At 44.5% G+C, this 23485-nt stretch overlaps 2 protein-coding genes across 3 annotated transcripts in view; one reads left to right on the forward strand and one right to left on the reverse strand.

Moving 5' to 3' along the window:
- CC2H3orf52 (chromosome C2 C3orf52 homolog) overlaps positions 1 to 5002 on the forward strand; it is a 32689-nt gene extending 27687 nt beyond the window's left edge. For both annotated transcript variants that reach the window (XM_042956065.1, XM_042956066.1), the window contains exon 6: positions 3523 to 5002. In XM_042956065.1, coding sequence (XP_042811999.1) covers positions 3523 to 3527 — 5 coding nt within the window. In that variant the 3' untranslated portion in view covers positions 3528 to 5002. The remainder of the gene's footprint in view (positions 1 to 3522) is intronic.
- A 1019-nt stretch (positions 5003 to 6021) lies between these two features.
- GCSAM (germinal center associated signaling and motility) lies at positions 6022 to 21913 on the reverse strand. Its single transcript, XM_042956067.1, has 6 exons — positions 21799 to 21913; positions 14420 to 14464; positions 13359 to 13405; positions 11128 to 11156; positions 9999 to 10236; positions 6022 to 6303 (listed from the first exon to the last, which is right to left on the reverse strand). The coding sequence occupies exons 1-6, from the start codon at positions 21825 to 21827 to the stop codon at positions 6200 to 6202; spliced, it is 492 nt and encodes a 163-aa protein (XP_042812001.1). The 5' UTR covers positions 21828 to 21913; the 3' UTR covers positions 6022 to 6199.
- Between the last annotated feature and the right edge of the window lie 1572 nt (positions 21914 to 23485).

Consider the following 23485-nt stretch of genomic DNA (forward strand, 5'->3'; position numbering starts at 1 on the left):
CAGGACAGATTGCCAAGTACTCCTGTTCCTACATAGTATGAGAAGGGGTGTTCATTCTACTGGCATTTCTTGATGACGGGAAGTGAAAGTAGGCTAATCCTTGTTTAAGACGGTGTAGTTATATAAAGCAGGTCTTAAAGCTTGCTTTTTCCCAAATAAGTAGAATGAATGATATTCAGAAGGCCAAATTTAAGCTCACTGAGAATGAATTGCTTCCTCACAGAGCAGTTTTACTTACCTGAATAAGTAAAGTGTGTCTGTGGGCCAGAGAGCATCCAAGTGTAGGGTGAAGAGGTTATGCACCCCTCAACAGGAATTTTAGAAAGAGAGAGAGAGAGAAGGGAGGAAGGAAAGAAGGGAGGCAAGGAAGGAAGGAAGGGAGGAAACCCTTCAACCCCCTGCTGTATGCAGAGGTGAGAGAAGGGAGGTGCAGCTGCCTGAGATGCATCTGGTGGCCGTTGCTGTGTCATGAGTGATCTCGATTTTCCGAGCCCCCTCTGTACTTTGGTGGTTACCAGCTCTTTCCAAAGGTAGGCAGGGAAAGTAGAAGAGGAGGGTGAGAAAAAGTTGAGAGGGTTATAAGAGTGGGAGGGCCACTCAGAGGGCAGTGGCTTGTGAGCCTGGGGAGAGCTTGGGAAGAATTTAAGCTCAGACAGATGGCCTTGGAGACATATCCCTGGGGCCAGATGGCGGCAGGTGCCCGAAGGATGCAGCCAGGAGTAAGCAGGAGATTGTATCATTGTTCCTCTCAGACCTTTCTGCTGGGGGTGGGGGGTTTCTATGACCCCGCATCCACTTTCTAGAGCATGCATGTGCAGTGTTTGAGCCATTTGATACCCTCAGGATTGTGAGTATCAGTCCAACGGGAGACAATACAGTGACCATTTGGGAAGAATGAGGAAGGAAGAAGAGAGACCCCGAAAAGGCAGGCAGGCTAAGGGAGGGGACGAGCTCAGTCAGGGATAGGTGGGCTGAGCAGAGGCCCCTGGGAGGGACCCAGTGAGACCCCATGTGTTCTTAGGCCAGTTTTCCATGTTCACCGCACTGTGGGTCTGAGGGTTACCCCACCCACCCCCCGTGATCCTCTGGGCAACCAGTTTCCCACAGAGATGCTGCTCCAGTTCTGCAAAGAGCAATGATTCTTCTTCTTCTTCTTTTTTTTTTTTAAGTTTATTTATTTTGAGAGAGAGTGAGAGAGAGAAAGAATCCCAAGTAGGCTCTGCACAGTGTGGAGCCTGATGGGGGGCTCGAACTCACGGATTGTGAGATCATGACCTGAGCTGAAGCCAGGACTTAACTGACTGGGCCACCCAGCCACTCCAAAGAACAATGATTCTTAAAATTCTTTTTCCAGAAGAGCCTGGATGGCTCAGTTGGTTAAGTGTCTGACTTCTTGATTTTGGCTCAGGTCGTGATCTCACAGTTCATGAGTTCAAGCCCTGCACTGTCAGTGGAGAGCCTACTTGGAATTCTCTCTCTTTCCCTCTCTCTCTGCCCCTTCCCCAGTCTCTCTTTCTCTCTCTCTCTAAATATATAAACTTAAAAAAATATTTTCCCACGTAATAAGAGCTTTTAGGATTGATTCCCTTAGCAACTTTCAAAGGTACCACACAGCAGTGTTAACTCTAGCCCTCATGCTGCACATTCCACCCCCAGAACTTATTTATCTTACAATTGGAAGTTTGTGCCTTTTCACCACCTTCACCCGGCCCTCTCCCTCTGCAACCCATCTGGTCTCTTTTTCTATGAGTTTGTTTTTCCTAGATTCCACGTGTAAGTGAGATCATGCAACATTTTGCCTTTCTCCGTCTGACTTTGGTCACATAGCATGCCGCCCTCAAGGGTAACGGAACTGCTTTACTAGATCTCACCTCCCCCTTCTGCTATTTTTGAGCTCCTTCACTTTATGGGTGTTTGGGGGCCTGGGGATGGGGTGGGGGTCAGTCTGTTTTACAAATGTAAAATGGCAGCACGAGTTATTTTAGACATCTTGACCTGGAGTAGTTATTTTGTACTGTTTTCGCATATGTGAAGGACTCAGCTAGACTAAATGAAGGCAAAAGCCAGATTTGTGTGAGAGAAAAGAGGAAAACGCTGCAAGCAGTGAGAAGAGTGAATCCTGTTTGCACATTTTGGGGGTAAACTGATGAGCTGGCTGCAGGCAGAGGAGCCAACGTGTGAGTTCCGGTTTTGACAGGACTGCTTGGTATCTAGGAAAATCACTTAGGTTGTGTATTGATTTTCCAGGAATCTTGGAAAGTTTAGCCAAGAGGCACTAATTCTCAAGTGGGGTCAGTTTTGCCCCTCCACCGCCCCCTCGGGGTAGCTGGTAATGTCTGCCGATGTTTTTAGTTGTCACGATTGGGTGCGTGTATGAGATACTAGCATCTAGCATCTAGATACCAGCATCTGACTATCTTACAAGGCACAGGGCCCCTCTCTACTGTGGTAGAGGTTTTTCCCCTCTGGGGAAAAAAACAAAAAAACCAAAACCTCAAGGCAACCTGGCTGGACGCATGCGTGACAACATCCCTCATGACCCTATAGCATGAGACCACTCAATCAGGCTGCATGTTTGTGTGTGACCATATAGGGAGACAAAGAAATAGAAAATGTATATAAAAAACTACGCTACCTGCCGTTCGGGGCTCAGTGCTTCGGGTACGAACCCAGCTAAGCGGCGCCTACATGGGCGAAGTTGCTTCCTGGAAAGAAAAGCCTCAGTGTCACGACTCTCTGTGCGAGAATCCTGCTACACTACTACAAAGATTGGTCCAGCCCCAAATGTCAACTGTGAGGACCCTGTGGCAGTGCACGGACCCTCCATGTGATGGTCCTCAGGTCCTTGCATGGGCATCTCCACCTTGGTCAGGCCAGGTCCACGCCATTTCCCTCATCAGACTTGCTCACAGTCTATTGTATACCATTTAACACACTGAAAATTTAGAGGCTAGGAGATATCTATTAGCTAGAGGCTAATAGATTATGAAAACGGACATCATTTAAATGTCCTCAGCACCCAAAAGGCTTCAACAAAATGTTATCGTGAATCATACCCAAATGAATGAGCAACGGGTTATCTGCGTTTTGAAAAGCATTCAGGGGCACGTGGGTGGCTCAGTCAGTTGAGGTCCCACTCTGGATTTTGGCTCAGGTCATGATCTCCTGGTTGGTGAGTTCGAGCCCTGCATCGGGCTCATGCTGATGGTGTGGAGCCTGCTTGGGATTCTCTCTCTCTCTCTCTCTCTCTCTCTCTGCCCTTCCCCAGTTTGGGGGCTATCTCTCTCTCTCTCAGAATCAAATAAAAATAAAAATTTAAGAAAAAAAAAAAAAAAGAAAAGCATTCAGAGATACGTGTGTGTATTGACCGAAGAGAAAACTTCCTCTGTTAGGGATTTATAGGCATTTCAAGTTTACATAAGAGTTTATTTTCGAACCCAATGAAATAAAATGAAAGCATAAATCTGTACAATAATCATGATTTAAAAAAATTAATGACTTCCGTTTGTATTTTCTTTTCAGAATGAAGCAGTGGATACCAGTCTGTATCTGAAAGCAGTGCTCCACTGAGTTTGGGGATGAGAGAATTCATGTCATTTTCCAGAAGGGATCCTGTGAATTAACGTGGAAGGGCTGGCAATGGCCTCTCCCCCCCATTCTGCGTTTATGAGGTCTGGCTCCGTCTCCAGCAAAACAGCACCTGTGAGCTACTGCAGCTGGGTTCAGCCTTGACAAAGGCAGGAAGCCCACAGTGGGGTTGGGGGTGGGGTAGGGGGGGTAACGGGGTAGGTGGGCGGAGCTTGCCACGTGGGGCTACTGCTTTTCTTGGAGCACTAGTTGCCCCCACCCACATGTGGACACTTTCACTTTAGTGCAAAGGTGACCTTTGAGGCGGGATCTTCTCAGCCCGTGCTGGTGGAAAGGGAACACAGTAGGTAGGCAGGGGTGAGGGACAACTCAGCCCCTCGCTCTCTGAAATCCCCTCCCATTCCCCCACTCCCGATGTGATATTTGATCTACCTCCAAGCAAGACTGTGAGGAAGGCACTGGAGAAGACCAGAGCAGCAGAGTTCTGTGTCTATTTCCGTGACCTGCAGATCTTCGCAAACCGGCCTTGGCCACATTATCCGCTATCCCTGTGTTATGTATAGCTTCGGAAATACCACGCGTGTTTATTTCCCATCTTATTGCTCCCGTGACTCCTGAACCCCACTTTTGGAAAGTGGGTCCCTGTAAGCTTGGGGGTTTGAACACACAGCTATCATTTGGGATAGTTTTGCCAATTTACAGTTTGTCACACTTCCATCCGAGAAACATTAAGGCTGCCTAGCCATGTGCTGTAGATACTACACCTGGGATTTTTATTGTCCAATGTTACTGGCCTTCCTATAAAACTCTGTGTCTTCAGGCAATGATGCTTTATCTTATTGAAGATGGTTTGAAGCAGTTTCCAACTCTGTTGGAAAGAAACTGTTGGAGGCTTAATGCCAACTTGTTTGCCGGCTGAGGGGAGCATTAGTGACTGTGTTGATCATCTGTGGGTACAGAATTGCCTAGCACGAGGAAGCACAGTATTTGTTTTGTGGGGAAAATTGATTTGCTGGAAACTTTCCAAGAGAGAGTGTTGTGATCATATAATAAGAGTCTTAGCCCCGGTGTCTCAGTTAAATTGGCTGTGGGTGGACATCAGTATGAGGGGCTATTGTATATGGGGTTGTGTCCAAATGTGCGTGTCAGGCCAGATTTGCCTTGGTCTTTTTGAGATCCAGGACTCTGGAAAATGTGAATTTGCTTTCTTATTTAACTAGAGGGTGCATTTATTGTAAACTTGGTGTGCCATTTTGAGGATAGTTCCTTAAACTAGCAAAATAGGTGAATTTCCCTTCTTCCTCTTTATTTTTTACATGTCAAATGTAAATCTTAGTGTGTTTGTACTTTGTAGAATGTAATGAGTAACTTTAATGGAGAAGGATTTAAAAATATTTACAATAAATTATTTTTGCGTGGTCATTGTCACATTACTATTGCTTTGTAGCTGTTGACTCTCCAGGGCCATGATTTGGGCTGGCATTTTCTTGCAGTTAATGGTGTTGGAACTGATTTTTTTCATTTCCCTGAGGGCAGCTTCCCCTTCTGAGTAAGACTGAGCTGGATGGGCTGGGGTGGGCTGGGTCCTCCTCCTTGCCAGTGAGAGCGGGGAGGGGCCCTCTCTCTACCTTCCAGTTCCTCCCAGGGCTCTCCCAGTAGGACCAGGTGTCTCAAGGGCCTGGGGCCAGAAGGAAGGACCTGTTCCTGTGTGGAGACAGGATGGTGTGGTTTTCCCTTCTCCTGAGAGGCAAGTACCTTTTCTTGGGTTTTGACCCCTTGTGAATCACACAGAAGACTTTCCATAGGTGTGGCTCTTTGGTTCATGTGCTGTGGAAAGAGTTGAACTTTGTGACTAAAGCATTTTGAGGTGTCTGGAAAAAAAATGGCACTCACGTATACACTGTTCTGCAATCGGAGATGAGTTTATGGGTCGCCACACATCTTAACGGTGAGCACAATGCCTGGTGCATGATAAGGTTTCAACAACTATCTGTGAAGCAATTGAAAGATTTAAGAAGAGAAACCGGGGTGCCTGGGTAGCTCAGTCGGTTAAGCGGCCGACTTGGGCTCAGGTCATGATCTCGCAGTCTGTGAGTTCGAGCCCCGCGTCGGGCTCTGTGCTGACAGCTCAGAGCCTGGAGCCTCTTTCAGATTCCGTGTCTCCCTCTCTCTGACCCTCCCCCGTTCATGCTCTGTCTCTCAAATAAATAAACGCTAAAAAAAAAAATTAAAAAAAAAAAGAAGAGGCACCGATCTTTTCTGGAAGTCATTTAGGGACAGGAAGGAGACAGCCAGATCAGTGGGATGTGCCCCTTCTCCTATTCCCAAGAAAAATTCTACCCATGTGTCCAATTCTTTTTTGCCTCTCAATTTAACTTAGTTCTGTAGATTTTTTTTTAATGTGCTTTGCAAATTACAAGAGAGACCGATTACAAGAAAAGAAGCTGCTGGTCTTGTTAGGCATTGAGACTCTGCACAGACCAAGTGGGAAACAGCAGGAAAAAAACAGCCCGGTGTGAAAAATAAAGACAAACTGTAGGGTTGTGGGCAGTCAGAGAAACGAGTGGTCAGCATACATCAGTGGGGTTTGAATAAATAGATTTGCTTTCCTTTACACGTGTTTGTGTCTTCTGAGGATGAGGTTCACGTGTTGTCTTTTCTCTTTTAGATGTGGGCTCTGCATGGACTCCTGCTCCATCCAGAGTCTGGTCAGTGCTGAGAAAAATGAGAGAAGTCTCTCTGAACCTTCCCTTCTCTGCTCCCGTTACTGTTTCATTGCTTTAAAATAAACTAATTCATGCTGTCACCGCACTGCTGGCAGTGGTGTCCTCAGACATCCTTTCGCCTTTCGGTTATCGTTAGAGACCATGTATTCTTAGCCTCAGAAGGTAGTCCCCTCATCGTCTATTTAGGAAACCGAGGTCTGGAGAGACTGAAGAGTGAGCTTAGAGTTCCACCATTTTGGGGGGCAAAGTCCAGCCCACGGGGCAACTGCACACCATCAGTGGCCTCCGACTTTGGCAGACACCCCAAGGTCCTGCTCAGTTCAGGCTTGGCTGATGTCTGGGAAGCCACAAAGAGCACAGGCGGTGAGGGGGGAAGGGATGGGTTGACAGGTGTCACCATCAGACTGTAGAAGACTCTCTGGGATGGTAAAGACCACTCAGTGCTTCCCCAAGTGCCTTGCAAAAAGCACCCTCTGTCTAAAAGGGGGAAGAACTTATACTGACCCATTTAACAGATGGCAGAACTGAGGTATGCTCAGATCAAATGACTTTCAAGTTGCTTTCTGAACACAAGAGGCTGGCTTGAAAAAGAACAGAGTCAGAGAAATGTGAGCAGAATCTCCTTCTCTCTGAAGGCTCCTGCGGTAACCTGGGGACTCATCTGTCCTGTTCTACCTATGCCCTTCCATTCGCGAGTATTCGAAGCACCCGTCACCTGCGGTTGTCCTAAAAATGTCAGCGTTTGCATTTATTGTCAACGGTAGATTTTCCTGACCCTGCCCTTTTCTTGTACCTCTCTTCTGTTCTGAATAAGAATTTATTCACGGGTTAAGGGATTATTTATAGATGCTACTCTGAACATAAAACGGAAACCACGAAACCTGCAGTGGCTGTATAAAATGTGCCTTTGTGTACTGGCCATGTACAGGTGTGAGACCGGCGAGGGGGAAGGGAGTTTTCTGATTATATCTGTGCTCCCTCAAGGAGCAGTTTAGATCTTCAACCTCAGTATCTTATCCAGAACACAGGAATTCTTTCCCTGATGGATGACCTCTACAACCTAAATTGTGTAACACAGTGTGTGTGTGTGTGTGTGTGTGAGTGAATGTGCATTTTCAGGAAAAAGGGCTTCACAGCTTTCATCAGAAATCCTGAAATCCATGGAAAACAGGATCAGCATTATATACAGACATAGTAGGGATTCCAAAGCCCTCCCAAAGGGCTCTCCTGCTCAAAAATAATTCCCTTTTGTAATCCCTCTAAATGTCACTATAAGAACAAATTTCTTTGGTTAAGCATTTATGCTTAATGTATTGCTGATAAAAGGTATATACTATTTGGGACAAATAATACTTTCACGGATAAGACTCAAATTTGTATAACTTCTATTGTACTAAAAAGTTATAAACCGGTCAACTTCAGTAAAGGTCCAAAGTCCAAATGAAAAATTCCAGTATAAAACCCAGCGATTGTGTTTCTCTCTCCCTGGAGGACAGCTGGGTGACCCTGATCATCAAGCACATCAACACGTGATTTTCCTCAGACATCGTGAAGTTTTTTGTTTCTTTTTGCTCTTTGAGATAATTTATTCAGGGTCTGTGGTAAATCAACTACATACATTAGATGCAGCCCTCCTGTTGATGGGTGTTAAAGCTGAGCCTTCAAGTTACATGCTCAAGGTCATAGAGGGAGAAGGAGGTAGAACCAGGATTTGAATCATCGATTATCTGACTCTAATGTCCACACTCTTTCCCCTAAGTGAACCCTGGCCAAGGGTCAAAGTTAGAGTTCCATGTGAGAGAACTTTGCTGAAAACAGGAAGTTAGCAGAGGACAAGATGCCCAGATGTGATTGGCTCTTAGCTGAAGCCCACCAACTGGCTGAAGTCTCAGCAAACCTGTGTTGGCACATCCAGCCTCATGGGACCAGATTTATTATCCTCATTGGCATTTAGCATATTTTAAATAGCAGTTATTTAACCTTGGTTAGTTTTGGGGTCAAAACAGTGATTAAACACATAACATATCCACTACCTTGTCAACAAACTTCTTGCTGTTTTAACATCCCTAAAATTAGGACAATGGCCGTGGCTTAAAACAGGAAGTTGAGAACACAGGTGTGAATATAGAAATAGGCTAATTTGCTAATTATTCTTGGTCTCATATAAATTGTGGTTTAATATTTTCATGCCAGGTTACTGGTATCAGCTCTTATGAGTTATAAAACCCAAACACATTTGTGTTGAGTTTCTCTCCAAATATGACCATTTAGGCCTGGGGTCTGCAAACTTTTTTTTTTTTTTTTTTTTTCCTGAACAGGGCAAAAAAATAAATATTTTTGGCTTTGCAGGACCTCAGTGTGTGTCAACAACGACTCAAGTCTTCTGTGTTTGAGCAGCCATAGAAAGTATGAACATGTATAAGCATGGCCGTGTTCCAATAACAATTTACTTATTAAAAAAAAAAAGGCACTAGGTCAGGTTTGGCCTGTGGGCCACAGTGTACTGACCCCTGTTTTAGGGAGTAGACAGAATTCTAGGAACAGTGAGAAAAAAACTAGGAAAAATAATCAGAACATACAGAGAAAGGCTCATTGGAGAAGGGGTATGTGTGTGGGGGTGTTATTTTTCCCATGTAGACATTTGATTAATATTTTATACATGACATATGAATTAATCCACATATACACCACACAGTTAAATAGAGGCTCTTCTATGTAGTATGTTGGAAGAGTGTGGAATCAGGAGCCAGGAAATCGGGCTCTGGATAAAGTTCTGTCAGTAACTTGCAAAGTTACATTGGCCTACTTATCCTCTCTGAGCAAAAAAGGGATGGTGGCATTAGAGTGTCTCCATAGGTCTTTCTACTCTACCATGCTCTAATGCTATGATTTTCTTATTAAGATATTTCTAGGGAGAAATACAAGGTTTAAAATATGGATTAAAATTATACTAAAAATTATATAAAAACCTGGCCTAGAACTTACTGATTCAACCCATGTAACCGACAAAGCCATGAGGGCCAACAAGTCAAAGGACACTATGCAAAGACCATCGCTGAGTGGTATGGAGTGAGAGGAACGCACCCAGCCTCCCCCTACTCCCCCCACCCCCTGAAGGCTCCAGGTGAAGAGTTGGGCCCACGTGTGGAATGAGTAGACCCCCCTGGCATGCTTAGTATGATTGGTAATGCTTCCTTGTGACTTCAGAAGACATTTTATGAGAAGAACCTGGACACAGGAGCAGACTCTTTGTGATGCTCCCAGCTGTAGAAGACCAAGAAGCCCCTCCCACCACTGAGCAAAGCAGCCAGTTCCCAAAGCCATTTGGAATCAAAGATGGCCACTCCCTTCTCAAAGAGTGGTGTTTAGGATAAGTGGTTGGTCTTTGTAGGATGAATATTGAGTAGGATCTAAGGATCCCTGTGGTTTGTAAACCACATTCTGCAGAGATCCCTGTAGAAAGGGGTGGCGTGTGTGTGTGTGTGTGTGTGTGTGTGTGCCTGTGCGTATGCCCCTTAAGGGCTCTGTGCCCCATGCCTGCTTCAACCAGATCTCTATACCCCCAGCTTTTATTTACTGGTAATTAGACAAGTTCTGGTCTATTTCATTTTAAACAAGAAACCCGAATCTCAGAAGGTAACATAGGCGGATGTGGCTGACGAAGGGAGTGGAAGGAGATTTTACCAGGAGTGAGAAGTTCATATTCATCTTCTGGGGAGGGCAAATGCCTTGGGGAGGAAGGCACATGGAGAAGTGCATACGACGTCTCGGTTCTTCTCAAGAACTCCCTGGGTCTCTTGGTGTTGGGGGAGATGTTCTCATAGTATGCCCCAGAGATCCCTGATGACCTTCTTCCAAGGACGCTGTGATTGATGAGGGTGTAGGAGAGATCTTCTAAGGACCTCTGGTCAGCATTATCCTGCTGGTGAAAGAAGAGCCTCATCAACAGTGGATTTCTTGCCATTCCCTTTATACTCTAGGCTCAACCCAGACCTGACCCTGGGCAAAGTCTGTCTTCCATGACCATCTCTCCCCCCATCTCTTAGATGTTTTTCCTAAATGGCTGTCCCCACTCCAACCCCTAGCCCAGGCCACCAGAGAGCTCATGCTTTCTGGAGTATTCGGCCTACTCAGGCATGTCTTCTCTGCTCCATGTTCCAGAGTGACCCCTGACCACTCCGTGTAATTCCCAAATCTCAGGCCCTGAAGGCAGCCTATTCATACATAACAGAACAATCTGAGGATACCTTCACTTGGCTGGGTTATGATATTTAACCACTCATTCTAGAGACTTTGGCATTATTAAAAAGGGAAACCACTCGAGAGAGGTTCCTAGTCAGTGGCATCTCAGGAGATAAAAAGCAAAGCAGCAAATCTAAGAGGGAGAGCCTGGATCTGGGATGGAGGCTTGGTTTTGAATCATGTCTTTGCCCCTCTTGTCAGTTGTCTGGCTTCGGGAGAATATCACTCAATCTCTCAGTTTTCTCATTTGTAAAACAGAGGAGATCATAGTGCCAATCTTAGAGGGTTGCTGTAACAGTTACGTGGACACTACAGGCAAAGCCCTCAGCACACTGGTGTCAACAAAGGACTCCGTGTATATTAGTTCCTTTCAATAAGATGTATAGCAACAGTGGTGGCAGCTGCTGCTGCCCTCAGGCCCCGTACAGGGTCCTGGGCTAGCAAGCATTGGCACCTAAAGTTTTTCTTTCATATCGAGCTTTGAAGGGGTCTTGGAGGCCAATTTCTGCCATCTGGGGTGTCCGCATTTCCGTCATCATCTCAGAAAAAGGTTCAGAGATGTTTGCATTACCTGGATGGGAGCAGATGACATTTCTGTATCTGGAGAAAGAAAATACACTCAATGAATTTCAGGTCACGGGGGGTTTGAGGACAGAGGATGGGGAGTGGCGGGGCAAACACTCGGATATAAGCAGCCAGAGAGCCACATGATAGCCCATCAGGCTATCCTGACCTGCAGCACACCCCTGGGGAGTGACGGCACTATCTAAACAAGATACAGCAGAGCCGTGCTGGGGCTGAGAGGCTGCATGGAGGGAAACACATTCGGTGGGGCATTGGAAAGGAAATCACAATTCCCTCCATCCCTCATACAAAATTCATCGCAGACCCGCCCTGTACCAGGTACTGTGGAGACCAAGAAAAATCAGAAACATTTCCTGTCCTCAAGGGGCTCACAGGCTAGCGTGGGGACAGACCAGGGCCTCAGAGGATCCACAATGCAAAGGAGGGCTGTGGTGTCTACGCAGGTGAGGGGATGACCGTCATGCAGGGGCTGGTGCTCAAGAAAAGCTTGACAGAAGGAAACTCTCTCTCTCTTTCTTTCTTTTCTTTTTCTTTCTTTCTTTTTTTTATTTGAAGAGGCAGAGAAAGAGCATGAGTGGGGGAGAGGGCAGAGGGAGAGAGAGAATCTTAAGCAAGCTCTATGCCTACGTAGGGACCCTACTCAAGGCTTGACTTGGGGCTTGACTTGGGCTTGATCCCACGACCAAGGCATGATGACCTGAGCTGAAATCAAGAGTTGGATGCTCAACGAAGAGAGCCACCCAGGTGTCCCTTCAGAAGCAAACTCTTAAATTGAACCTTCCCATTCCTGAATTTGCTAGCAGATACAAACAAAAGCAGGGCACTTTATCAAAAACCGGTTTATTTAAAACCAACTGGCTCTGGCCCCTCAGTAAAGAGGCAAATGGACTTGCTCCCCCTTCACAAACACATCAGCTCGATCAGCAAACGTGAGCTTTCCCACGGAAGCTGCATGGTGCCATCCTACACAGAAGGTGGGTAAGCCCTTGCAGGCCACTTGATTTATTATTATGGATTTGCATTTCCTCAGGACTGACATCCCGGATGCTCCTATCTCCATAAATTCCCATGGCCATCTAGGACGTCCCTGATTATCACTACAAAAAAAGTCTCCAAGGGGCGCCTGTGTGGCTCAGTAGGTTGAGCGTCTGACTTCAGCTCAGGTCATGATCTCAGGGTTCATGGGTTCGAGCCCCACGTCAGGCTCTGTGCTAACAACTCAGAGCCTGGAGCCTGCTTCGGATTCTCCCTCTCTCTCTCTCTTTCTCTGTCTGCTCCTCCCCCACTCATGCTCTCTCTCTCTCTCAAAAATAAAAAAGTAAACATTAAAAAAATTAAAAAAAAAAAAAAGAAAGAAAGAAAAGCCTGCGAGTTTTGGCATTAGAGGTCTTATTTCTACCGGGTTTGGCTCTGATGGAGATTGGGGTTTCCAGGAACCCATGATTCCCCTGGTGACGCTAGGGATGGGAGGGCCATATTATTCCGTTTTCATACTTTACAAAACTAGTTGATAAGACTCAGAGTGAATGAATTAGGCTCCGCTCTTTCAACCCAGGAAGGCAAAGTCAAAACTCCTTCATTTTTCTTCTTCAGAAATCCAGTGGCCTGTCCTCATGCCTATGCTTTCTCTCTTTCTCACACGTGATGCTATTCGCTACCCTCTCCTTCTCAAATTCCTTCTTCTTGGCTTCAGTCCTGTTCTGTCTCCAGAGACCGTTGCCTCACCTCCTAAGTGATCTCCCAGCATCTGTTCTTGCCACTCCCTAACACAATTAGTTCTCTGCACAGCCACCCAGGCCATGTCTTTTAAGGCTAACACCATCACACCCACCCTTCCTTAAAATAGTCCTGCGGTTCTCAAGACAAAAGCCCCCGTCCTAAGCTTGACCACAAGGCCATGCCCCTCCTGAGTGCTCTCTGTGCCCGCACTGGCCTCCTTGCAGTCTCTTGGAAGCACCTGGCACCTCTAACTCTCCAGTTATTGTTCCCAGTTAACCCCTTCAGCTTCCAGACCTCAGGGAGATATGGAGTCACCAGCTCCTGATTCAATGAGCTCACAGTCTAGTGGAGACGGGGACCAGCAACTGGACAAATGACTCAGACCGATGTGGAAGGTATTACACTGGAAATAATGCCCAGGGAGCTTTGGAAGCGCAGAGAAAGGGCAGTTGGAAATGTAAGTCTATCAAAAGTAGGAAAGAGAAAGCAATGACTTACTCTCCTTATCGGAATCCGGCTTTGCTTCAAAACCGTGTGTTTTTTTCCTGAAAAAAGAAAAGGAAAGAAAATTGGTTGATTCAGTGTTCAGCAACTCTCCAAGGAAATTACACTCAACTCTAAAACCTTATCTTTGAGTCTTTCATTTGTTAAAGGTATACCCCCTTCAGCATAGGGGCAAAGGAAGATAGATAAAAAGAAAAAGGAAGGATAAGACCAAGGAGAAATTTACACCTTTGTGTGTGTGTGTCTTTCTCCTCCCTTCTCCTTTTTCTAAGGCTGAGGTGGAATTGGTTTATAAATGGAGAACCATGATGATGTTATAGGTAACTATTTGGGGGATGTTTTCTTCTAACAAAATCTCAATTTCTTTTATATCATGTGAGATAAGGAGCCAAGATTATTTCCAGTTCCAACCCCAAGCTCAGTCTGTGATCTCCAAGCAAACAAGCAAACAAACAGCTCCCATATGAACACAGAGGTAACTGCTCTGTAGAGATGATGCCCCCACTCCAGAAAAACACAGTATAAATGTAATGGATGCTCCTTATCATCTCAAGAGATGATGACATTTACTCCAAGGAGCATGACTGTGTGTTCTGCTTTGCTTAGATGGTCTAGTTAACGTCCTTATCAGTCATTTAGGGACCCTAAACTATTTTTAGAGTCTCTTTCACTCTCAAAGCTTTCTCAGTGCAGAGGATGAATTATATGACCACCCTGGCTGTAAGTTCTCTGTGCAAGGGACAGAAATGTATGTTTCTGTACATGGGGATTCTGGGACTAGCAGTGGGATTCAAGGGTCTTTCTCTGCATTGGTAGCCAGTTTAATTCTTGCTTCTGAGGCTTTCCTGTTTGAGGAGCGCTTATCAAGACTATTGTTCCTGTTTCTCACCAAACTCAAATTGTCACTTCCCTGACTGACTCTCAGATGACTGTGTCCGGGTAGTGACAGGCTTCCACTGTGGCCACAGACAGTGGGCAGTTACAGGTGATTTAAAGCAAATACCACATTGAAACCACACTTAGGGAAATAACTCATGAAATAATTCTCCACTCACCACGGAAGGCAGAGACAACCTTCAGCAATGTAGCAGTCCCAGCATCTAAAACAACCGTGAGATGACACAAATCACAATGTTGGTTTCTGCAGCTTTGTTAGGTCACTCTCTTCCCTTTGCCATTTCTGTGAAAAACCTTTTCTCTTACCCCAAGACAGTATTTATTGTAGATGACTTGGACACATTTAGCATGCTAGAATGACTCCTTCCTTCCAGGACATTAACTGACCTTTTGAAATATGAAGATGATGCTTATCAACTCCTAATCAGGGAAGGGACTTTTGGCTGTATTCCCAGCAAAGGGAAAGGGCTTGCTCATGACTGATTTTAATGATTTGCTTGGACTCTTGTGATGAAGGACACGTGAGTTATCTCTAGGAAATCAAGGTGTAAGTACATGGATGTTTTAGAGATTTCTTTCAGGTATAGGTTATGTAATATTTATATAGAGTTCTACAGCACTCTGAATTTCTCCAATTTATACCATATTATAATTGTTCTTTTGAAAAAGAAAAACACCTCAAAGCAACACAGGCCCAAAATGGTGTCACTTAGACTGAGTTCTCAAACTGGTGCTTAATACATAATTTTTCTTGGGGAGGGTGCACAATTGATTGAGGGGCTGAGAGAGAAAGAATCCCAGGAGGGGAAGAAGGAGAGAGAGAGAGGAGAGTGGGGAGAGAGGGAGAGAAATTGGGCTCACTCGAAGTGGAGACCGTGTTTTACTCAAAGTGGGTCTTGGGCTCACCCGATGTGGGACTTGAACTCACAGACTGTGAGATCATGACCTGAGCCAAAGTCAGATGCTTAATGACTGAGCCACACAGGTGCCCTTTAATATATAATTTAATTGCAGTTTCAACCTCCTCCATAAATGTAGTCTTAACCCGTCAGCCAGGATTTCTTTAATCTATGCCAATGAGTCTGTCACTTGGGCCCTCTCCGTCCCGTAAAAAAGTGAGATAATCTGCCTGATAAAGACACGTTGTTTTTCCCCTTAGAAAGTGGCCTCACCTGGAATAATTCTTTTTTTTTTTTTTTTTTTTTTTTTTTTTTGGTAGAGACAAAGAACGTGCTTAAGGCAGGGGAGAGGGAGGGATGAAGGGAGAGGGAGACAGAATCTTAGGCAGGCTCAATGCCCAGGGCGGAGCCCCACATGAGGCTCATCATGAGCTGATCCAAAATCGAAAGTTGGATGCTTAACCAGCTGAGCCACTCAGGCACCCCGAGAAATAGTTCTTTTCTTTTGCTAATAACTTGTTTTAAATGTTTTATTATTTATTTTGAGAGAGATAGAGCGTGAGAGGGGAAGGGGTAGAGAGAGGGGGGGACAGAGGATCTGAAGCAGGTTCCATGATGACAGCAGAGAGCCCGACTCAGGGCTTAAACTCACAAACCAGGAGATCATGACCTGAGATGAAGCCAAAAGCTTAACCAACTGAGCCACTGAGGTACCCCGCTAATAACTTTTTTAAAATTTAGTTTTCTTCACTTTATTATTCTTTTTTAATATTTACTAATTTATTTGAGAGAAAGAGAGAGGGAAAGAGAAAATCCTAAGCCGGCTCCACACGGTCAGCACAGAGCCTGACTCAGGGCTCGATCCCACAAACTGTGAGATCATGACCCGAGTCGAAATCAAGAGTCAGTCACTTAACTGACTGAGCTGCCCAGGTGGTCCTAATTCCCAACCTTCTTCTATAAAAACCTTCCATTTTGTGTAACTCCTTGGAGAGCCTCTCGACTTGCTAGATGAAGTGTTGCCTGACTAATGAATCGTTTAATAAAGACGACTAGGTTTGCAAATTTACTTGGTTAAATTTTGTTATTTAACAGTTCATTTGTTGACATCCTACACTAGAACATTAGCGTCATAGAGCTGGGAACCATATTTATTTGCCAGCACATGCCACAGTATGGAGCACACAGTAAATCTATTTTCCGTAAGTATTTCATAAAGGAATGAGTAGCCAAGAACAGAGCATCTCTGGCTCAGATCCTCAAATCTACCTCCTTGATTCAAGGCATAGGTAAATCAACAGGACTTGTGATCTATTTTATGGCAGAAAGGCCCAGGATCTTTTGGCGGTCAGATATCCAGCCTGAAGTCTAAGTATCATTCTGGGCATCTTTCTGAATTTGAGTCATAACTACCTACAGAGTTAAATGTGAGCGTCCTTTATAAAGTACTGCATGTACCAGTAACACTATGTAAATAAAGTGTAAAATGTCACTCAGAGATATCATCCCTAGTGATCTTCCCAAGGAGTTCCCTTGGAAAGGGCAGGAGAGGAGAAGCTGTGGGCGTCAGCATGGCTGAGTGTTCTGACAACCCCTCGGGTCTATGTACCATCAGAATTTGGGGGCTGAAAGGCATTGGCTGTAGTTATTCCTCCCCTTTGGGCTACTTTTGGCCATTTGTTTATATCTCCTGTTTCTGCGGCTAAAGAAACGCTAGAAGGAAACAAAGGAATCTCACCAATTGCTAAGAAATCTGGTTCACGGAGCAGATTTGGAAGATGAGAAAAGACACTGAAGTTTGAGTTACTCAGTCAGTGTCTCTGGAAACCTTGAGCCAGTTTCTTCATCGGTAAAATGAAGATACTTCCCCTGCTTACCTCATGGAATTGTAAGGGTTAAATAAAGTTAAATGCAGGCAAATTTTTTTTTAAACTGGTTATTTCCCCCACTCAACTTTTCTGTAACATATTCTTGCCCTTCGGCTTGGATGCTTTGGTCTGGGATGGGTTCAGAGAACCTCCCTGAAGGGGGCCAGATGCGTCTCCATGACACCAGGCTATGTGCCAGCAATTCCAGGCTCCTGTCTCTTACACAAAACTTCTCTGGCCCCTTGGTCCACCCAGTCTCTCCCTTGTTATAATGGCCATGGCCCTTCTGGTCTGTTTCATTCTTTGGACTGTGTGCTTTAACATATGTCCAATGATATCCCCCAAATATGCGATCCTGAGCTTGCACTGAAGAAATGTATGCTGCTGGGGGTGGGGGGAATCCTTGGGCGTCTAACTCCTAACAGAAGCTTTGGCTCAGTGGTAGCTTTTTAACTGATATTCTTTCAAAAGCTTCTCCTGAAACCATAGGAAAAGTGCAGATAACTCTATAGGCCACAAAACAACTGGTTTTGCCACCCTTTGGGATTCTTGGACCCCGAGACACTACTTTCATATTTGAGTGATTCCCTGACACTCAAAGGGAGTAGTCAGAAGAGTCTTGGTTTAACAGCATCAGGATAATTGCAAGTGTCTCTCTCCACAAACCTTTCAACAATCGTGATGCTGTGGGAGATGTGGTCACCTCAGAAATAGAAACTTTGAGCTTCAAATGGAATGTCCAGGATGGAGCTTGAGCACAAAGGGACTTGAGTTAAATGAACAGAGACAGCAGGAAATAGCGATCTTATTTCTAGTTGCTGGGGATCACACTAGGTTCCTAGTACATCTCCTCTCCAAAGGTTCAAAGTGTTTTTGTCTTGTCTTCACATTTACTGTTATTACGACTGATGCTGGGTCTAAATAAGGTGCTCCATGTGGAGTATGTGAAGTTCAGGACCTGACAGACTTCACTCCTCATGGGCAAAGGCCGGGAGGTTTCTTGGATTTGTTCTCACCTGGATGCTCTCTGTTTGAAGGTATGATTTTCCAGACCAGGGTATCTTATGAGTATTCTGTTGCCCCCTAAAACGCAATCTATCAGGAATGAGCTAAGTACTTCCTTTCCAGGCTTCCCACTTCAATTCACAAGTTTTCCAACCACCATTTGTGTGTAGCTCCAGAATCGCCTCAGCTGCTGCTTGTTGCCCTCAGATCTGTTCACAGCCCCTCCTCAATGTACATGGCAGCCTTTTATTTGATGTTTTCTCCATTGCCATGGCAACAGCCCACTAACATTCTCCAACAACCTCCATACACAACCAGTCCTAAATCATTTGTTCCCACATGGCCGGGATTCCTTATGGTGACCATGAGAGTATCAGTATATAGAGAAGTCTATCTGCTAGGCACAACATTCAGGACTGTATACAGGGATGGGGAAGGGTACTGGCTTTGTCTCATGTAAATCCTCATCTTTTACAGCACCAAGGCAGAGAACAGGGGACAAGAGGAGAAAAAAGGATTAAATAAAGAGAAATCTATTCATTGTTTGGGTTAGGTTTCTTCTGTATAAACATTTTTTTCCATTTGTGGAGAATTGAGAGTATAGAGAAAAAGAAACTAAAAAATACTACTTATGTTTGTTTATTACTCTCTCTCAACCTCTCTCTCTCTCTCTCTCCACACACACACACACACACACACTTACTACATGTATGTAACACAGGCATTGTATATATTTCATTTAATCTCAGACTAAATCCATGAAGTAGTTATAATGATTCTATTTTTTTTTAACCAATGAGAAAACTAAGGTTGAAAATGTTAAGCAACTTGTCCGAGGACCACCAGTCAGTAAGTAAGACTCTGAGCTCCTCTCATAGAGAACTAGGTTCTCTCACTCTGCTCAGTGAGGGTGGGGGTGGGATTTCCATGGCTTTTGTAACAAATCCGGTCTGGAGAACCATGATGAGGGTGTGCTGATTGGATGGTGAAGTTGAAAATCACATCCCAGTAAATATAAATATAAGACTTTAAAAAATTATATTAAGGGAGACATTTTATTTATTTTTATTTTTTTAAGATTTTTGATTTTAAGACGGGGTGAGTGGATGCGCAGAAAGTGAGAGACAAAATCCCGACATAGGGCTCTACCCTGTGAACCATGAGATCATGACCTGAGCCTAAATCAAGACTCCTGGATGCTTAACTGACTGAGCCACCCGGACACCTCTAAGGGAGATATTTTAAATTAGCATGGAAATGAAGATGCTGAGGCAACTGATTAACTACTTGGGAAAAAAAATGTGTGTGTGTGTGTGTGTGTGTGTGCGTGTGTGTGTGTGTGTGTGTGTGTGTATTTGACACCATATAGTGAATGTATGGGGCTGCATGTAAAGCAATAAAACAAACAAAAAATTATACTGTGGATTTTTCTTAAGAAGGGGAAAGAATTTTAAGCATAAATTGGTAGAAAACAAGGAGATTTCTAGATTTAATTCAGTTATGTTTAAGAAATAGTAAGCAAACAGGGGTGCCTGGTGGCTCAGTCAGTTAAACATCTGACTTTGGCTAAGGTCCTGATCTCATGGTTCGTGAGTTTGAGCCCCACATTGGGCTCTGTGATGTCAGCACAGAGCCTGCTTCAGATCCTCTGTCTCCCTCTCTCTTTGCCCCCTCCCCCCTACGCTTTCTCTCTCAAAATAAATAAACATTTAAAAAAATAGTAAGCAAACATAAAATATCTGCATGGCATGAGATATACAGAAAAAAATATTTTTTGTAATAAGAGAAAAGGGCTAATTTCTTCAAAGTACAAATAGCTTGTATTAGCAATAAAACAAAGCAGACCATACCTATCAAAATAACACCAGCATTCTTCACAGAACTAGAATAAATAATCCTAAAATGTGTATGGAACCAGAAAAGACCCCGAATAGCCAAAGCAATATTGAAAAAGAAAACCAAAGAGGGAGGCATCATAATCCCAGACTTCAAGCTCTATTACAAAGCTGTAATCATCAAGACAGTATGGTCCTGGCACAAAAATAGATGCTCAGATCAATGGAACAGAATAAAGAATCCAGAAATGGACCCATAAACGTATGGCCAACTAATCTTTGACAAAGCAGGAAAGAATATCCAATGGAATAAAGACACTCTCTTCAACAAGTGGTGTTGGGAAAACTGGACAGTGACATGTAGATAAATGAACCTGGGCCATTTTCTTACACCATACACAAAAATAAACTCAAAATGGATGAAAGACCTAAATGCAGGACAGGAAGCCATCAAAATCCTCGAGGAGAAAGCGGCAAAAATCTTTTTGATCTTGGCTGCAGCAACTTCTTATTCAACACATCTCCAGAGGCAAGGGAAACAAAAGCAAAAATGAACTACTGGGACCTCATCAAAATAAAAAACTTCTGCACAGAGAAGGAAACAATCAGCAAAACTAAAAGGCAGCCAATGGAATGGGAGAAGATATTTGCAAATGACATATCAGATAAAGGGTTAGTATCCAAAATCTATAAAGAACTTCTCAAACTCAACACTCAAAAAAACAAATAATCCAGTGAAGAAATGGGCAAAAGACATAAATAGACATTTCTCCAAAGAAGACATCCAAATGGCCAACCGACACATGAAAAAAATGCTCAACATCACTCATCATCAGGGGAAAACAAATTAAAAACACAATGAGATACCACCTCACACCTGTCAGAATGGCTAACATTAACAACTCAGGCAAGGACAGATGTTGGCAAGGATTCAGAGAAAGAGGAACATTTTTGCACTGCTGGTGGGAATGCAAATTGGTGCCGCCATTCTGGAAAAAAGTATGGAGGTTCCTCAAAAACCTAAAAATAGAACTACCCTACAACCCAGCAATTGCACTACTAGGCATTTATCCACGGGATACAGGTGTGCTGTTTCGAAGGGACACATGCACCCCCATGTTTATAGCAGCACTATCAACAATAGCCAAAGTATGGAAAGAGCCCAAATGTCCATCGATGGATGAATAGATGAAGAAGATGTGGTATATATATACAATGGAGTATTAATCAGCAATCAAAAAGAATAAATCTTGCCATTTGCAACTATGTGGATGGAACTGGAGGGTATTATGCTAAGCGAAATTAGTCAGTCAGAGAAAGACATAAATCATATGACTTCACTCGTATGAGGACTTTAAGAGACAAAACAGATGAACATAAGGGAAGGGAAAGAAAAATAATATAAAAACAGGGAGGGGGACAAAACAGAAGAGACTCATAAATATGGAGAACAAACTGAGGGTTACTGGAGGGGCTGTGGGAGGGGGGATGGGCTAAATGGGTAAGGGGGACTAAGGAATCTACTCCTGAAATCATTGTTGCACTATATGCTAACTATCTTGGATGTAAATTAAAAAAAAAAAAAAATAGTGGTGTCTTTGAGCTCCCTGCAGGTGTTGAGAGCTCAGGAGAACATCCCCTCCCAGCCCTCAGAAAGTTGTTCCATTTCTGAAGTCATGGTTGACTGCCCTGACTTCCCTTGATAAAGTCCTTCTGCCTTTCAGCTGTTCTCCACCAGCTGCTCGCACTGATTCTGGGGAGAAGGCCAAACCCATAAGGAATTGAACTTAGTGTCTGACACCTAGAAGTGCTTCATGTTTCTCAGTTCTTTACCCAGTTCCCTCCCCTCACCCAAAAACCTCTTTTTCTCTTTCTGGCTGCGTTCCTCTGCCCCATCTCTCCTGCTTTCCCTTGGGGAGTCTGGACTCACCTGTTTTTCCTCAGCAGAGAGTTCCCCATTTTCTCAGGTCTCCTGGTGACTTCCCCTCAGCCAACCTGCAGCTCTAGCGAGGGCAGCTCCCTGACTTACAGGCTGCTGTGGAGCTCGGCCACCAGTGCAGAGAGCTGAGAGCTGAAATGAGAAGTGTTCCTCCCTGCAGCAGGGAGGAGGACCCCAGGAGGAGGAGAGTCTGAGGTGCACACATGAACAACTTCCTAAAATGTCAGAGATGGAGAAGGTGAGCAAATTATGCCACCCTAAGGTACGCCTCTTCAGTGTGTTGATTATTTTTTTCCCCCAAAGTTTATTTATTTATTGTGAGAGAATGGGAGAGAGCATGAGCAGGGGAGAGGCAGAGAGAGAATCCCATTGAGGCTCTTGGCCCAGAGCATGGTGGGGGACTCGGACTTACAAACCGAGAGATCATTGCCTGAGCCGAAACCAAGTCCGATGCTTACACCACTGAGCCACCCAGGCACCCCTGGCATATTAGTTATTTTAAGCTGGTTATGACATGGGAAACAAAGGCAAAAGGATATGGAGATAAATTTAAGTTTCCTTAGAACCTGCAGCCCATCGACAAACACTTGAGGGAGGCAGAGGATCATATTTCTCCAGGAACTCCTACTGCCTTAATGTTAAGGCTTTGCTAGAGGGAAAAACAACCTTAGCTTGACTGACAAAAGCGAGGCCTCCAGTATCCCTTGAGTCTTCTTCAGCATACGAAAATCCTTTGGAAACTTCCCCTTGCCTTTACCTTCCCCAGCTCCAAAGTATATAATCAGTCCCTCCTCACAATCCTGGGGCAGATCTTCCTGCCCGTGGGTCTTTTCCCCGCGTTTTAACAAAATCACCTTTTTGCACCAAGGACGTCTTAAGAATCCTTTCTTGGCTGTTGCTCTGGACCCACACCCCCTGCAACTCCAAAATCACATCAGTTATTTTTAAGAAACTTCAGACACAGGGACACCTGGGTGGCTCAGTCGGTGAAGCACCTGACTCTTGATTTCAGCTCAGGTCATGGTCTTGCAGTTTGTAAGTTCAAGTCCCACATCGGGCTCTGTGCTGACAGCTTGGAGTCTGCTTGGGTTTCTCTCTCTCTCTCTCTCTCTCTCTCTCTCTCTCTCTCTCTCTCTCTGTCTTCTCTCTGTGTCTTGCTCCCCCCCTCCAAATAAATAAACTTAAAAAAAAAACTTCAGACATAAAACAAGCTCTGAAAATCAAGTGGAAATTACCCAACTGCAACAGACATTTACATTTACAAGGGAAATCGCCAGGTGTAAGGGTGTCAGGTGGAGGGGGAACGCTAAATCTCCAGAAACTGTTACTAAGGCAGAAGGCAATTAAATCTGCATAGCAGCATTACCCTAGTTTACTGTGCATTTTCCTCCTGCTTGGACTCTCTACCCCAACATTTTCTTTTGTCTTTATGTGAAAATGGTATTTAAGGTTATGGCTCCAGTCATTTGGGGAAGTTACTTAGTTTCTCTGGGTCTCTCCCTTGTATATGGGAGATATACATGTTGTTCAATTTTGTTTTTCTCCTGTTAATTTGTCTCATGTCAATTTAATTCTTAGGCCAGTCAGAATCGAGGATAGATTCTTCTGAAGGAATTGGGCTACTGGCCTTCACCAGAAGCCATTGGTCAATGAGAGCACTGAGCTCTGGGGAAGCCCT

Source organism: Panthera leo, chromosome C2 (genome assembly GCF_018350215.1).
Source record: "Panthera leo isolate Ple1 chromosome C2, P.leo_Ple1_pat1.1, whole genome shotgun sequence".
NCBI classification, from domain to species: Eukaryota; Metazoa; Chordata; class Mammalia; order Carnivora; family Felidae; genus Panthera; species Panthera leo.